This window comes from Puma concolor, chromosome A1 (genome assembly GCF_028749965.1).
Source record: "Puma concolor isolate L17-30 chromosome A1, mPumCon1.1.hap2, whole genome shotgun sequence".
In the NCBI taxonomy this organism is placed as follows: Eukaryota; Metazoa; Chordata; class Mammalia; order Carnivora; family Felidae; genus Puma; species Puma concolor.
Window position 1 is genome coordinate 136,011,680 of NC_141667.1, and position 18,110 is coordinate 136,029,789.

The following is an 18,110-nucleotide window of genomic DNA, read 5'->3' on the forward strand; positions in this document are numbered from 1 at the left end:
ACTAGGTTTTTAGATTTATAAACTCAATATATCAGTTATTCCAAACAATGGATTCGAAAAATTAGTAATGTTAAAATGTCCATACTACCCCAAGCCACCTACGATTCAATACGATCTCTATCAAAATTACAATGATGTTGTTCACAGAAATAGACCAAAGAAACCTAGAATTTGTGTGAAATCACAAAAGAGCCCAAAAAGCCAAAACAATCTTGAGAAATAAGAACAAAGCTGGAGGCATCACGCTTTCTGATTTCAAACTACAGGAATCAAAGCAGTTTGGTATTGACATAAAAACAGACACAGGGATCAATGGAGCAGAACAGAGAGGCCAGAAATAAACTGACTCATACATGGTCAATTAATTTATGGCAAAGGAGCCACAAATATACAATGGAGAAAAGACAGTCTCTTCAATAAACGGTACTAGGAACACTGGACAGCCACATGCAGAAGAATGCAAAAAAACCTGGACAACTGTCTTTCATGACACACAAAAATAAGTTCAATTTGGATCAAAGACTTGAACGTAAGACCTGAAAGCATAAAACTCCTAGAAGAAAACATAGGCAATAAGCTTCTTAACATCAATCTTAGAGATAAGTTTTTGGATATGACACCAAAAGCAAAGGCAGCAAAAATTAAAATCAACAAGTAGGACTCCATCCAACTAAAGATCCTTTGCACTTCAAAGGAAATCATCAAGAAAATGAAGAGCAACCTACCAATAAAAAAAAAAAAAAAACTTGCAAATCACATATCTGATAATATATCCAATAAGGAGTTAATATCCCAAATATATTTTAAAAAATTCACACAACTCAAGAGGAAGAAAAAATATCAATTAAAAAAATGGGCAAAGGATCTGAACAGACATTTTTCCAAAGAAGACATATAGATGGCCAACAGGTATATGAAAAAGTGCTCATCATCACTATTCATTGGGGAAATACAAATCAAAATCACAATGAGATATCATCTCCACCTGTTAAAACGTCTATTACAAAAAAGACAAGAAATAACAAGTGTTGTGTGGATGTGGAGAAAAGGGAGCCCTTGTGCACTGTTGGTAGGCATGTAAATTGGTACAGCCACTATGAAAAACAGCATGGAGGTTCCTCAAAAAATTAAAAATAGAACTACCAAGGGGCACCTGGGTGGCTTAGTCGGTTAAGCGTCCAGCTTCAGCTCAGGTCATGATCTCACGGTTTGTGGGTTCTAGCCCCACATTAGCTCAGAGCCTGGAGCCTGTTTCAGATTCTGTGTCTCCTTCTCTCTCTGCACCTCCCCCGGTGACACTCTGTCTCTCTCTCTCAAAAATAAACGTGAAAGAAAGAAAGAAAGAAAGAAAGAAAGAAAGAAAGAAAGAAAGAAAGAAAGAAAGAAAGAAAGAAAGAAAGAAAGAAAGAAAAACTTCCAAATGACCCAACAATTCTACTTATGGGTATTTATCTGAAGGCAACAGAAACACTAACTCAAAAAGGTATCTATACCCCTATGTATATAGCAGCATTATTTACAATAGCTGAGAGAGAAACAACATTAGGGTCTATTGATGGATAAATAGATAAAGAAAATGTGTTATATATACACAACGGAATATTACTCAGCCATGAAAAGAATGAAATCTTGGGGTGCCTGGGCGGCTCAGTTGGTTGAGCATCCTCCAACTCTTGATTTCAGCTCAGGTCGTGACCTCATAATTGGTGGAATTGAGCCCCACAGTAGGCTCTGTGCTGACAGCACAGGGCCTGCTTGGGATTCTCTTCTCTTTCTCTTTCCCTCTCCCTCTCTCTCTCTTTGTCCCTTCCCCATTAACACATACTCTCTCTAAATAAATAAATAAATAACCTTAAAAAAAGAATGACATATTAAAAAAAGATGAGTGGATAAAGATGTGATGTGCACACACACACACACACACACACACACACTGGAGTATCATACAAAGAAAAGGGTGAGATTTTGTCATTTATGACAACATGGATGGACCTAATGAATACTATGCGAAATAAGTCAGACAGAGAAAGACGAATACCATATGATTCACTCATCTGTGGAATCTAAAAAACAGAACAAATGAATAAATTAGAAAAGCAAAATCAGACTTACAAATACAGAGAACAAATCGATGGTGGCCAGAGGGCAGAGGGTGGAAGGGTGGGCAAAAAAGGTGAAGGGGAGTGCAAAATATAGGCTTCCCATTACGGAATGAATGAGTCACAGGAATAAAACCCACAGCATAGGGAATGTAGTCAATGACACTGTAATTGCATTTTAGCTATTATATGGAGCCACACTTGTGGTGAGCATAGCGTGACATATAGAGAAGCTGAAGTATACAAGAATCACACCAGAAACTAACATAACAGTGTGTGTCAACTATACTTAAAAAAAAGACTTTTAAAAATAAATAATAAAAAATATATATATACACATACACACTGACATACAGGTACACATACTACATACATATATACACAGATAAATGTGCGCACACACACACACACACACACACACACACACACTGAACCCATTTCATTCTCCTGTGCTTTTCTTCATTACTATTTGAATTTCTCCACATCAAAAGTAATTAAACACAACATTGGGCAAGAATAGTAACCCTGAAAGATGAATACACTTAAAAGTTTAATTATTGTTAGGAATAGGTTAAAACCTCCTCAAGAAATCATGGACATTTTCAGGTCTAGTAATATTTTCTTTATGGAAAATTTTCCAAACATTCCTTTTCCCACCCAGATTCCAATGCTATTCCCTACGTTCTCCGTCTTGATTCTTTCTGCCTGATGACACAATCTGTCTTCTGGACAGAGACCCTGGTGACTCAAAATGTGCTCTGTGGACTAGCAGCCTCTACACAATCTGTCTAGAGGAAATGCATCATCTTTAGCAGGATGAAGCAAAGGTAATAAAAATAGAGCTTGCTCTCCAGAAGGATCTAGTCCAGCTGATTAAAGGATACTTTTTTCAAATATGGGTATGTATTTGCATGAAACCATCCTTCTTGCCTTCTAGGAAAACTTACTACCAAAAATTAAACTAAAATTATAACCAATTCTTGTGTTTCAATTCTGTCTGGTAACTAGAAACAGTTAACAATGATGACTATTCTGTGTACCTGACAGCAAAAACTAATTGAAAAGGAGAGCAGAACCAAGAGTCCTGTCTTCTCTCTCCCTTCTCTATCCACTAGGGTGCCTCACTGCAGCCAGCTGTTGAGAGGAGAGAAGACTGACTGGAGGCATCCCCAAGAACAAGGAAGCAAGGGAAGCTTGATCATTCTCTGGGGTAAAGCTATGAAATCAAGACATCAGAGTGGAGAGATGCAAAATACCTTTAAAGAGACCAAATGGCTCCCAGGCCTCTGAGAGGAGACAGTAAGCTGATCAAATATATTAACATATCTAAGGGAAAAATGTTTCAGTCTCCAGGGGCAGTTGGTCAGGCAGGAAGGCTTAGAAAAAGAAGAACTTTAGAGGCAAATGCTAAAGCCATCAGGAGGACACCTTGCGACCCACCTAGTGTGAGATAAAGGAAAAGTCATTCTATCATTATAATATTGACGTGTGATGATGCTAGAGCTGGGCAGCAGCGATGCAGGAAATGACAGAGGTGTTGGGTTCTGGAAGGCTGGGACCATGAAGCACCAAAACCCTAACAGACCTTGCTTGGATGCATGCTCCTCCCACCAGCTTGCCAGTAAAATCAAGCTTCCTTAGCACAAGGCCTTCAAGGAAAGAAGGTAGGACAGAAGACTGCCCAAACACCTCTCCAGTCTCTACCTAACTTAATGCAAGAGCATCCTGACTTTATATGACATTTCTGTGACGTGGGTAATAGAAAAGAATCCTGGGAGACACAACCACTCTCTTACTCTATTGACGATTGTTCTTGTACGTTAGAGCCCCGGCAAGGGCACCAAGATAACGTCACCCCGAAGCCCCTGGGAAGAGGCCAGCCCAGACAGCCAGGGTCCACGCCCGTTCTGCCTGGGCGCATGCTCAGGGCTTTGCTTTGAAAACTCCCATCAGCCTGGGCCACGGAGATCGGTTCATAATTATTCGCTAAGATGTTTGATTATAAACATGTAATTTTTCTTATTCGACATTGTTAATCAGAGGCAGGCAAACTGAGAAAAGAAATTACCAAAGGGAAAATTGGCACACAGTTTAAGCAAAAAGCATTCCCAAATACTGTAAGTAGCAGCAGAAAGCAGAAAGACAGCAAACATTTTAAAAATACATATATACCTCTGACCCAGGAATTTTACTTCTAGGAAGGTATCCTTACCTACTAAATAAGGGTATGAACACAGATTTAACCATGATGATGTCTTCTAGAACAGGTCATAATAGGTAAAACATGGAAATGGCACAAATATTCAACAGCTAAAACTGGTTGAGTATCTACAACGCAATCGCACAATGACATTTGCAATATGCTACAAAAGTACATTTACTGACCAGGGAACATACTCTCAATGTAGTCTCCTTTTTTTTTTTTTTCATTTTTTTTAATGTTTATTTATTTTTGACAGAGAGAGAGAGACAGAGTGTGAGTGGGGAGGGGCAGAGAGAGACAGAGACACAAAATCTGAAGCAGGCTCCAGGCTCTGAGCCATCAGCACAGAGCCCAATGCAGGGCTCGAACTCACGGACCGTGAGATCATGACCTGAACCAGACGCTTAACTGACTGAACCACCCAGGCACCCCTCCTTTTCTTTTGTTTCGTTCTATTTTCTAAGTTTTTCAGTGAACATTTATTATCACAAAAAGCCCTGGTTCTAAATCAAAGTTGAGGAACTGCTGCTGTTCATTTAAAGAATAGAATCCAGTCACTGGAAAGAAGAGAGCACACACACATATCCATTTAACTCCTCTCTCCACTAGAGAGCAAAGGAGTCTCAAAGAGGTATAAAGGGCTTATCTGAGGCCACCCAGGGCTATTACCCAGCGCTGCAGATACTCATGCTAAGAGGTGTTCAATTGATCCTAATGCCATCCAGTTAGAGCAGAACCTTGTCTCTCTATGCAACTCAACACCAGTGTCTCAGCTCAGAAAACAAAGTGGCCCCTCTAGCTATGTGTTGAGCCAAAATATTTGAATAAAACCCTTTCTAATGATGTCTTCTCTATGTCCTAAACCCAGTAGTAAGAAACCTCAGTTTGCAAACTTCATCCCACATGATATTCTAGGATTTTTCTGAAGTGTATCATAAAATAAGCTTGCCTTGAGACATTCCAGAGTGAACCGGTGAGCTAGGGAAGGGAGAGAGAAAATGACAAAGAAGAAGGTCTACTTTGTGACTCAGACTTAGTGTCGGTGCTTAGTGTGAAAACTCTTCTACTTTGTGAAAGCCTTCATCTTTCTGTGCACCAGAAAAGAACACACCCGCCTCTCAGAAGCTGACTTGGGACTCCAGTCCGCTGCTGCGGGAAAGTCACGCCTCTCTTCCCTTCTGTGACCTAAGTCGAGTGACAACTTGACCCATTTCCAAAGAGACACTTATTGCAAAACTGTAATGAACACTACCACATCCAGCCTTCAATAATCCTTCTATACCATCTGTTTTCTCGTCAGGCAACATTCATTTGGAGATTTTTTATAACACAGAGGAACAGAGCAATGCTTCCCTCATTCCACAGACCAGGAAAGCAGCCATCAAAAGGGAAAGGGAATAGTCCAAGCTTCCCCATCTCCCCAGGCCTCCATCTTGGCTGCCATTAACAGATACACACCAGCACCGGGAAAAATAAGTGACCCACAAAGGGATAAAGGTCTTACTTACGGACACACATTTCCCGGCTTTCATAAAATCCAGGACAACACTGAGATTTGCGCCTATACATAGTTTTCTCTCCATGTCGATAGGCCGTCCGATAACTGATTCTACACAGAGGGAGAAATCACACTGTTACTTCTTTTGACTGACAATTTGATTAGAAATCAAGAATTTTTATTTTAATACCAAAGGGCTATTACATATATATAATAAAGGTATGAAGAGCAAAATATTCTAAAACAGTTAAGAAGAAACAGGGAGGGGCACCTGGGTGACTCAGTCAGTTAAGATTCCAACCTCGGCTCAGGTCATGATCTCACAGTTCGTGAGTTCGAGGCCACAGTTAGGCTCTGTGCCGACAGCTGGGAACCTGGAGCCTGCTTCGGATTCTGTCTCCCTCTCTCTCCGCCCCTCACTTACTCTCCCTCTGTCTCTCTCTCAATAATAAATAGACATTTTAAAAACTTTTAAAAGAAGAAGAAACATGGAATAAATGTCTTGATGAATAGTATGCTAACTCTTATCAGTTTGCTAAGAATATATTAAAATTGCCCATTTAAGTCAAGTTATACTTTATTTCAAGGGATCAGAAGTTTTATGACTTTCCTATTTCACTTATCTTGAGATAGCTCAGAGAGTATAATTAATTTCAGCTATGACGCTGATCTAATTACCATTCACATATGTTTTAAAGGAAGAATTCAGAGAATTCCTTGAAAAATGAGACAACACAGCCTCATCCCACTATAAAATAGAAGTATACAGGGGCACCTGGGTGGCTCAGTCGGTTGAGCGTCCGACTTCAGCTCGGGTCATGATCTCACAGTCTGTGAGTTCGAGCCCCGCGTCGGGCTCTGTGCTGACAGCTCAGAGCCCGGGGCCTGTTTCAGATTCTGTGTCTCCCTCTCTCTCTAACCCTCCCCCATTCATGCTCTGTCTCTCTCTGTCTCAAAAATAAATAAACGTTAAAAAAATTAAAAACAAAAATAGAAGTATACAAAGGACTCTCACATTTAACTAAAGCTTCATTCATTCACTGATTCATTTATGCAACACATGCTCACTGAGTGCTTAATATATTCCAGGCACTGCTCTAGGCACTGGGGAAGTAGCTCAGAGTGAGCAAAACGATATAAAGACTTGCCCTCAAAGAACTTACACTCTACTGGGGAAGACAGACATATAGAATTTAAGTGCAGATACATATTAAACAAATAAATTGGTCATATCATGACTAGTAATGATTATATAGTGTGATGAAAAATAAGGCCTGAGTAAGGAAAGAGAGCGTGACAGGAAGGGAATACTTGTTTAGACGGAGTGGTGGAGGAAAGCCTGTCTAAAGAAATAACATTGAGTATAACATTTAGTGCAGTATAAATCAACAGGTGTCACATTAGACCCATGACTCACACCATGGTAAGCATTTTACCAATAAAAGTAAGGCATCTCTGGTCCCTTCCATATTAACATTCATATTTAAGATGTTTTTCTTCTCTGTTTTCACATTTATAGGGGAAAAAATGTGGCTTAAGTTGAGTTCAAGTTTAAATTAGTCCAAATTGAGTCAGATATTCAAGTAGAAACGTATGCTGGAATACGAGTTTCTTGAAGTCCATAATTAAGAGTGTCTCCCCCGTTTACGCATCACACAAAAGCTGCATGAATTCTTGCTAACCAAACTATGGAAACCAGGAGACACTTCCCCTGTAAGCTCATCAAGGGCATGGACAGGCTTTTTTTTTGCATGTCTGTATCTCCTATGGTTTGGAACAAGGCTAGGACAGTAACAAGCACTCAATAACTATTGACTAGATGAACAGATGCATCTTCTCATACATGTAACGTCTCTGTAGTAAAGTACTTCCCAGTTAGCCAAACTCCATAAATAGACCTGAGCTTTGATTACCTGTGCCGTGTACATTTAAACCAGTTCAGAATGTCAGTGCAGCTGGTGTAGTAAATTTGATCGAAGGGATGCGGGTATGACTCTTGCACAGTCACTGAGTAGCTGAAAAGAAGAAGAAAGGTAAGGAATCAGTAGTTCCTACTGTTACATTAATGATGTACTATGTACATACAAACATCATAGACTAAATTATCTCCATTTGCTGACTTTCAAAAGAGAATCTCCACGTATTTACAGGTTTTTATTTGAGAACACCAAAAGGACCAATATTAATAATACATTTAAAAGATAAGAATTCATGTTCTAAATTCATAAAAAAATTCTCTTTACTACTCACCATTAACTCTGATAACCCTAAACTTGAAAACATTACCACCATGTACGTTTCTGTATTTAATGGCATCCCCTCATCCCAGGTGTCCAGGCTTAACCCAGAACTTACACAAGGAAGTTTTCAATCGAAATGTGCATGCAAATAATAAGTAAGCTAAGAGACAATGTGAATATTATTACTAGTACATTTTGGTACTGATTCTGGAAAATCAAAAAGAACACACTTCTCAGGTTGGAACTTGAATTAATTTGGTTTTGGGTTCCTGCCCTACTTTTCAGGCGGTGGAAGAATATATACAACCTCTGAATAAAAACTACAAAGAAGTCTCTAAGCTAGGTTCTAAACACACAGCTGAAACAATTAGCCTGAAATATACATACCCACAGCCTGCTGCTACTTAGCCTGGGTTTTCAATACATTTCACTAACAGCTTCTTGTTAAATTAAAGGCATGCCATCCTAAGAGCCTAAGAATGCAGGTGGAAAACATCCACGAAACACAAAAGCATTCAATGTTCAATGTCATATTTCTTCATTTTAAAGCAGTCTATTACATGGCTCAAGAGCTTAGAGCTCCTGCCTATAGGAGAACCCGAAGCATCCTCTTGTCCAAACAAGTTAATCCTCTTCTCTTTAACAGTCTCAAAGATTTTCACTAAAATCGTTAATTCACCCTAGCAAAAAAAACAGGCCACAATTATGGACTCACTTGCAGCAAATCAATGGACCAACTTCATTATTAGGTACAGATGAGATTTCTCTAGTCTAAGTATTGACTAGAGAAGGTACAGAAGGAATGAGTTTGAAATGTTAGCATAAAGAATTCAGGTTAGGGGTGCCTGGGTGACTCAGTCGGTTAAACATCTGACTCTTGACTTCAGCTCAGGTCATGATCTCACGGTTTGTGGGATTGAGCCCCACATCAGGCTCTGTGCTGACATTGCCAAGCTTGCTTGGGATTCTCTCTCTCCCTCTCTCTCTCTGCTCCACCCCCTGCTCACCCTCTCTCCATCAAAAATAAATATTTCAGGTTAGATATAGGGCAGAACCTTCTCATCTGAAAAGCTATGCGGTGCTGGCCTCCCCACCAATGGGATTTCTTTCTCTAGCCAGTCTCTGTTAGCCATAACATACTTAGGCTTCAATAGGAAGTCTATAAAATAACCTAACTAGGGGCGCCTGGGTGGCGCAGTCGGTTAAGAGTCCGACTTCAGCCAGGTCATGATCTCGTGGTCCGTGAGTTCCAGCCCCGCATCAGGCTCTGGGCTGATGGCTCAGAGCCTGGAGCCTGTTTCCGATTCTGTGTCTCCCTCTCTCTCTGACCCTCCCCCATTCATGCTCTGTCTCTCTCTGTCCCAAAAATAAATAAACGTTGAAAAAAAAAATTAAAAAAAAAAAAATAACCTAACTATTCACCCTTTTGTGTATTTCATTCTTTGGGCCATTGCACCTTGATTTCTAGGTAAATTTAGGGATCCTCTACAAATCTTAGGCAGATGCAACAGGTCTTACTGAACAGATCATTGGATTAGCAGAAGACAGGGTTATCCTGATCAACAGTAAGAAACTAGATGGCAATCAGCAAATAACCTTCTTTTCCTGTTTTTATTTTTTTTAATGTTTTTATTTATCTTTGAGACAGACAGAGACAGAGCATGAGCAGGGGAGGGACAGAGAGAGAGGCAGACACAGAATCGAAGCAGGCTTCAGGCTCTGAGCTGTCAGCACAGAGCCCGACGCAGGGCTCCAACTCACCGACTGTGAGATCATGACCTGAACCAAAGTCAGACGTTTAACTGACTGAGCCACCTAGGTGCCCCTTTCCTGGGTTTTGATAACCACATCTTAAAACCAGGGGGTCAGAGGTAGTCTTGAAGATCCCTTCCACTTGGCATTCTGAATTTCTAACGTACATTTTAGGTGACTATTTTCTTCTCTACCATATGCAACCTGAGGCTACCGGCAAGAACAGGTTCAGATGATCGCACAGTATGCAAATGCCAACATCTGTGATATTACTCCTTTAGGGGAAAAGAGGCCTCTGTTAAAATACAAAGGTTCTTAGGGTGGGTGCCTGGGCAGCTCAGTCACTCAAGCGTCTGACTCTTGATTTCGGCTCAGGTCATGATCTCACGTTTTGTGAGATTAGAGCCCCATATCCTGTTCTGTGCGGACGGCACAGAGCCTGCTTGAGATTTTCTCTCTCTCCCTTGCCCTCTTGCCCTCCCCCCACTCATGCTCTCTCTCAAAATAAATAAATAAGTGTTTTAAAAAATATATAAAGTTTCTTGGAACGAAATATCACAGTAAGCTATTAATGTCTTCTGACTTCAGCACTGTTCTGAGGTTCACGTTAATGCAAATTAGAAGACCTCGCCAACTTTTTTCCTGCCTCTCCAGCTGCTTGTAAATAACTGAACCTTGAGGTCTGTAGCATTATTTCTCCACTCCGTTTTCAGTGGACAGCAAAGCAGATGAACATCCTCTGTATATGAAACTACCATACAGGTGCGGTCTTGTGTTACCTGTGAACAAAACACAGCTGCTTTCCTCCACTAGAGGAGTTAAAAAGAAGCCACTCTAAATCAATGCCAGTTGGGTGACAACAATATTCTACCAGGCCCTACAGCGCTAATACAAGTGAACTACATTGGTTTGTTGGAACTACACCTAATGCTTTATTCCCATAAAATTTCAAAGGTTATGTTATGACATTAAACGTCTGTATGCCTTCAAGAGCAGAAGTAATCATAGACAAATGGGTCCCGGGCAAACGCAGCCCATTTGATGTGGATGGCAGAACGGATTCCATAGGCAATCATGAGAAGTATGTTCACTAATTTCTAGCAGCCTGTAAGGTTGTTTCAAATGAGAGGAAATACCGAAGAACAGGAATTTGCTCTCTGGCCTCTTGCCCCTCACCAACAGCACACACTTGCAGGATGCTTCCGTGGTTTTAGAAGATACAAAAGCTCTTCTCCATGAAGGTTCATCGAACCATTTAGGATTGCAATTCAACGAAAAGGTATTGAACATCTTCTCTGCAGCTCCCACCCCCTAAGAGCTCTCAGCAGAGGCCAGCTCACAAGGCTAAAAACAACACAATATGGCTTTAACAGAGAAATATGTACAGTTTGGGGAATAACCAAGGACAAAATGACGATGCTTTGAGCCTTTCTCTTCCACCTCAACTCCTCTTCTTAAAATTATTGGGAAGCTAGGGGAGCCTGGGTGGCTCAGTCGATTGAGCATCTGACTTCGGCTCAGGTCACGATCTCACAGTTTGTGGGTTCGAGCCCTGCGTCAGGCTCTGTGCTGACAACTTGCTCAGAGCCTGCAGCCTGCTTCAGATTCTGTCTCCTTCTCTCTGCCCCTCCCCAGCTCATGCTCTGTACCTCTCTGTCTCTCAAAAATAAATAAATGTTAAAAAAAATTGTTTTTAATTATCGGGAAGCTCAAACTCAGTTCAGAACTGACTGAAAACAAATTACTTGGCACGATGATCAGAAACAGGCTTCTAGTCAAGTCTGTGGGAGAAAGGCTCTAAGCCTTTTCACACCAAATTTCCTTTCTGTTGCATTTTATACATTCTTCCTCTTTTCTAGACAATCTTTCTCTCTTTTCTTACCCATTTTTAATGACATTACAATCACACTACAAATTTTGGAAAACAACATTTTAAGGAGAGAATTCTCTAACTCATACGTAACCACCAATAGCATAGAGCAGATTTTTTTTTACAGTCTCCAGGGGTTTTCGTTTTTTGTTTTAGTTAGCTTTTTAGTTTTTATATTATTACAACCATACAATGCACATAATTTTGAAAATTACTGTTAAACTCGAGTATATTATAAGCATGGACTAGTAAATAATTTTCAAATTGTGACTGCCAAATACTCTGTAAATTTGCTCAATACCCACCTAACTAGTTGAACAACTAACTTGTCACTTTTCAAGGGGCCACTTTGTGGAAGCTGTGTGCTTGTAATCTGAGGGGAAAGGTCTCTGAACAGGCTAGCCTCCTCTGGGTCTTTATCACAGCTTCCGGGCTGCTGTTTGAACTTCATCAGTGCCTCTGCTAACAGTCCACACTTCCCTGTTCATCAGCGACTGCTCTTTTTTTTTTTTTTTTTAAATTCTTGAGAGAGAGGGAGAGAGAGAGAGCACCTGCAAGTGGGGAAGAAGGGCAGAGGGAAGGAGAGAGAGAAACCCAAGCAGGTGCCATACTCAGCGTGGAGCCCAATGAGGGGATTTATCCCACGGCCCTGGGATCGTGACCTGAGCCGAATTCAGGAGTTAGACGCTCAAACGACTGAGCCACCCAGGCGCCTCAGCAGCTGCTCTTATGTACTCACTTCAGCAGCACATATACCAGCGGCTGCTCTTTTTTTTTTTTTTTTTAATTTTTTTTTCAACGTTTATTTATTTTTGGGACAGAGAGAGACAGAGCATGAACGGGGGAGGGGCAGAGAGAGAGGGAAACACAGAATCGGAAACAGGCTCCAGGCTCTGAGCCATCAGCCCAGAGCCTGACGCGGGGCTCGAACTCACGGACCGCGAGATCGTGACCTGGCTGAAGTCGGACGTTCAACCGACTGCGCCACCCAGGGGCCCCTACCAGTGGCTGCTCTTAAAGGCAGCGTGGGAAGGAACTTTCTTGACTGTCTACTTCAATCGTGTGTTTTTCTTTCAACGTTTATTCATTTTTTTTGAGAGACAGAGAGACACAGTGGGGTAGGGGCAGACAGAGAGAGGGAGGCACAGAATCCGAAGCAGGCTCCAGGCTCTGAGCTGTCAGCACAGAGCCCGACGCCGGACTCGAACCCAGGAGTCCGTAAGTAAGGTCATGACCTGGCCAAAGTCGTATGCTTAACCGACTGAGCCACCCAGGTGACCCCAAACGTGTTTTTATCACAAATGACCAGCATGGAGCTCCCTGTGCTAGCAGTCACTCTACAGCCAGCACTAACACCACTGCCCCGAGACACCACCCTGTCCCATGCTACCTCTCGGATGTCATTAGAACATCTAAAGCTTCTAAAGTAGACAATAAGCGCCAAACTGCGGTATCAATGGAATCTGACCTCAACTCTACGCTACTTTCCCCACAGCGATGCAGAACTCTTCATCTCCTGCTTGTTTGCTTAATCTTCTCAAATACACTGAAAACATATCACCACCGTGATTTTAACCTATTAAATATCATCCGGGGAGAAACCCCAGCAAGATTTAATGTAAGGTCAAAGAACGGGGGGGGGGGGGGGGGCGGGGGGGGGGGAAGCCATCATCACTTGGATGCATTCCAAAGTGGTTAGTGACATTTTATCTGCCAAAATGATCTTGTTACTTTCATCAGACATGGTAGGAATTATCATTTCTTATCTCTGCTCGCTTCAGGACTAGCTGCAATCAGTACCACTTCTGTGCTCCACCCCCAAGGCGACGGACAAAGAAGGGCTCCTCTTCACTTGTGTCTTCCTGGGAGGAAACCCTAATAGATGCAAACACTTCAACTCCCAGAACAGGGAAAGGGATGCGGAGAAGAAACAGAAAGTTCACGGAATCGTCAGTCTCCCCCAGGACGCTGCGCAGGTTGCCTTTAACAACAAGCACCCCCTGTATATTCGAAATGATTTAACTTTCGTTGATTTCATTTCATGTACACCTTCTGAGAACCGCTGCATTAAAAGGAGGCCTGCTTTTGTCTGAAAATAAACGATTCAGCAGGCCTGGGGCAGGGCCTGACGGTCTGCATTTCTGACAGGCAATGCTCATTAAGCACACTGTGGAAAGCAAGGCTCCAGCCGAATCCACTTGGGACAGGTGGGGTTTAGATAAGGCACAACTACAGCGAGCCCCGCTCGGACCTACGACCAAGAATTTTGTCCTTGAAACTCATCTTCCTCTCCCCATTTCAATTCAAGCCCTATTTCACTTTTTTTAATGTTTATTTATGTATTTTTGAGAGAGAGACAGAGAAACAGAGAAAAACCCAAGCAGGCTCCACGCCATCACGATAGAGCCAGACGCTTAACCGACTGAGCCACCCAGGCGCCCCTACCCGAGTGTTTTTGAAAATACAGGACAAGGCGTCACCTGCACTTTCATTTGACCATTTTAATTTACATTCCTTCCTTCATTCTTCTCAAACAATTTCACTTTCTTCTACCTTTCTTCAAAGAATCATCATCTAGCCTTAAAACGGGAAATGTATCAATAAGAAGATTACGGTTGTCCATCCTTTTTTCTAGCAGGTCATGGAAAAAAAAATACAGTCGGGGGAAAAAAAAACCCCTCCATCATTTCCCTACTCTTTCACCCTCATTTGCCGTCCCCATTAGTTAGTATTTTAGAGGTTACTCTAATCACTTCTTCAACAGTGGGATTGCATTAGGTTTAGAGACCAGTGTGCCCCCTGTTGTCTGTCTCTCCTCTCTCCCCATTGCCCCACTGATTTCCATATGAAGTCCTTTCATTCCTTGTCAGAAGGTACTCAAGCAACAGTTATTTCTTGAGCACGTGCCCTAAGCAAGGCAGTGTTTTAGACGCCGGGAATTATCAACGGCAAACAGAACATGCAATTATGTGTTGCCAAGTTTCGTCAAACCGTTGAACGAGGAATCAGGGCAAAATGTGCGTGTATGAGAGGGTGCTGGATTAACTCGAGTCTTGGTTGTTTTTTTCTTTATAGCCTTTCCCTCAGAGAGCCCACCTGTTCAATCTCATCATGCTGGGGACTCCCAATCCTGTACTCCCAAACACAGCCAGGCCCACCTCTCACACCGATCTTAAGAACACAACATGGCAGAACCACACTCACCTCTTCCCTCTCAAATCAACTCTCTTCCTTTAATTTTTTTCATATGTGCAATGACACCTCCACTCTTTCGCCGGGCAGGCTGTAAATCCCCCCCTTTCCTGCCTCCTTCACATCCTACAATCAACGTATGACCAAGATTCTGACTGATTCTTATTTCAGAGCATCTTATGAATTTGATTTTTTCCTTCTATTCCAAAGCTTGCATCCTCCCACAAATTCAACCGTCAATGGCCCTCCCTTTTTTAAATGGGAAATGTATCCCTTCTTATATTCACGGACTCATTTTTATGCATTTATGGGTGTTCATTATGCACTTCGTAAGTGAAATACTTATCGGAGGTGCTGTAACTATTATGAGGATAATTAATAGGAGGTCCTTCCCCTTCAATTCTATGTAATATAGTTAATACCGCAAACACATAGAACTTTATTACATACACGTATTTCCTCTACAGCTTAAAGATTCATAATGGAACTATGTGTGTAGGAACCAGTGCGCCCCTCCAATACCCCAGCTGCTGTGCTGGGAAGCCTCTGACCTGTGCTCGTTTGTTTGTTTTTTTTCCATTTATTTATTTATTTTTCATTTATTTATTTAAAGTCAAGTTAGTTGACATACAGTGTGGTATTGGCTTTTACCTGGTGACTGGAATGTGTACCCTGTGGTGTGCTACTCATGGCGCTGGGGGTAATGGGGACAAGCGATGGAGAGGTGGATGCAATGGCATATACAGCTATCGAACATACCTATTACTCTTGAGCACTGGGGCATACTACAAGGATGCCACCTCCTCTTTGAAAAACTGACATGTACAATGTTACTTTTGGATAAAGATGTTTCCTTAGGAATGCAACTAGCACAGGAGAGGGGCATAGACAACATTTGACTGTACTGTAATGGCACTGGATGGTCTGTGCTATCTGTGTGTTCCCAAAAGGACTAGGGGATCTCTGACAATGACCTGTTGTGTCGTACGCCCTCTGTATTTCCCACTGCAAAGTGCCCTGATCTGCACACTACATGGTCTGCTTTGCTGTAATCTATTCAACCACGCCCTCCTGAGGTCCTGTACTCACACTAGTCTTTTGCTCAAGGCCCTCAGCGGTCTGGGTAGCCCTGGTTTCAGGCTCCCTTCCATTCCCAGAACCGCACATCATCACTGCCATCCACTTGTCTTATTCAAGTCTTTGAGAACATCTCAGCCTTTGCCCCGTTCCTCCAGAAACCTTGTCTCCCTTTTCAGGCCACATAAAGCCCAGTTTTCTTACACCATACATTCCAGCACTTCAGGACAGTATCTCATGCTGTCTTTCACTGCTCACGCATCGGTTCCTCATGCATAAGTCTAGCTCCCTGAGCTTACTGCAAATAGACCGAGAGCAAGGAGAAGATGCCTGGGAGATCATTTTGAGGGAACTAGTAATATTTTCCCTGCATCATACAATTGCTCCTGTGTTGGAATCAACAGATCAAGTTTTCTTTCACTTTATATTCCAGAAGACCAAGGTGAATAACACCGTCTAGTTTATTAATATAACCACTGCTTTTTACATAAATAAGTCATTTCATCGTCTCTTCTCAAATTCTAATTTCATAGATCAGACTGTTAATGATAGTACATTAAAAAATAACTTATCCGAAATCATTTCACAGAGTACTTTCGAAACTATTACCTTTCCCAGTGACTGCACACATTAGGGTCTTCAAGATTCAGCGAGGATCCTGTCCTGCTCCAGAGACATAACAATAAACCAATGAAGCTCAGGCATGAGTTCGAAGAAATAACCATTTTTTTTTTACTGAAGAACAACCTATAAGAAAAAAAAAAACACTCCAAATTAGAGATGCATTAAAGTGACCCAAACATAATTCTTTTCAATACAGCAACCATTCGGTACCAGTTGTCACTAGGGCCGAATGAGGCATAACAAGCCATGTGTTTAAATAGACAGGTCACCAGATTTCATGGTCCAAGAGAGAGGTATTCCTTGTGCTGTGCAGGGGGGACACCACTTTGTAAATTACAAAAATGTGCAAATCATCATTAATTGCCACCACAACAAAAGCCCTTCTCATCCATGCCAGCCAACATTAAAGGAATCTACCCGAACAACGCAGAGCAACACAGGCTTCCAGATTCTCTCACCAGGCACATTTCCCTTCTGGAAAAAGAGGGCTCACAGAGGAATCTGGCCTCATTTGTCCCAAAGGATAAATGATGAAACAGAAGCTCCATTGACTCAAGAGAGAGACACCTCAGCTCAAAGTGAGATTCATTCAATAATTCATTCAATGTGCACTGAACGCCTGCTCTATCCTAGGCACCGTGCAAAAACTGGACATAAAATACAGATGTGGTTTCAGTCCCTGGCCAGTGAGACATTGATAATTTAATCATCATGATGTACAATTGTTATACGTAGTGCTTCACTTTTCCCATTTGCTCAACAGAAACAAAACCAGGTATCTTATGGACGGTTCTTCATAGGTGTACAGAAACAGGTATAAAGCTGTTTAGAGGTGGGTGTTGGAGAAAACCATCTTGGTATTATTGAGAGGAAGAAAGAACACAACAGAGAAGCAAATAATAACATATCTGCAAAACAGGCTGGGCAAAGGAGATACCAAGAGGAAGGAGAATGGTCCACACAGAGAAAACCGGAAGTAAGGGATGGTCAGGCACATTTTAGGAAGCTCAAATTCATTCAGCCAAGAAAGAGACAGAGGCACATCACAATGGGTTTTATACACCATTGCAAAGTACATGAACTTCACTGGGGATAACACAGACCTTGCAGGGAACTGAGTGAAACTGAGAGGCTTTTAGGACTTGGAATCCATTGAACTTGGTGACGGAAGGTGGGAATGAAAGAGAAGAGTGCTCCCTGGGATAGCCCCATGGGTCGAGGGCATGCTCTTCACTAAGATGGGAGGCACAGACACCCTCCCCTTTCGGAAGGAAGAAGCTGAAGTTCAGTTTCAGGTACGTCAAGTATGAGGTTCCCATGAGACACTCAAATGAAGTCATCTGCAAGCATCTATTGAACACCTACTATGTGCCAGGCACTCATCAGCTCGGATGTTGTAACAGCAAGCATGGCCTGCACCTGGAACCCATGCCCAACTCCTAACCTCTAGGAACTTATCACTTAGTAAGAAGGAAATGTCTAATTGTCACATGTATATAAAATGATTTTATATAATTATTATAAAAACGAACATGGATGGTTCAGTCGGTTGGGT

At 41.9% G+C, this 18,110-nt stretch overlaps 1 protein-coding gene across 2 annotated transcripts in view; it reads right to left on the bottom strand.

The window, feature by feature from the left end:
• MEGF10 (multiple EGF like domains 10) overlaps nucleotides 1–18,110 on the bottom strand; it is a 181,633-nt gene that overhangs the window by 118,840 nt on the left and 44,683 nt on the right. For both annotated transcript variants that reach the window (XM_025924946.2, XM_086705057.1), the window contains exons 2-4: nucleotides 16,541–16,678; nucleotides 7,714–7,815; nucleotides 5,811–5,911 (exon numbers count right to left, since the gene is read on the bottom strand). In XM_025924946.2, the coding sequence (XP_025780731.2) occupies nucleotides 5,811–5,911; nucleotides 7,714–7,815; nucleotides 16,541–16,656 (319 nt within the window). In that variant the 5' untranslated portion in view covers nucleotides 16,657–16,678. The remainder of the gene's footprint in view (nucleotides 1–5,810; nucleotides 5,912–7,713; nucleotides 7,816–16,540; nucleotides 16,679–18,110) is intronic.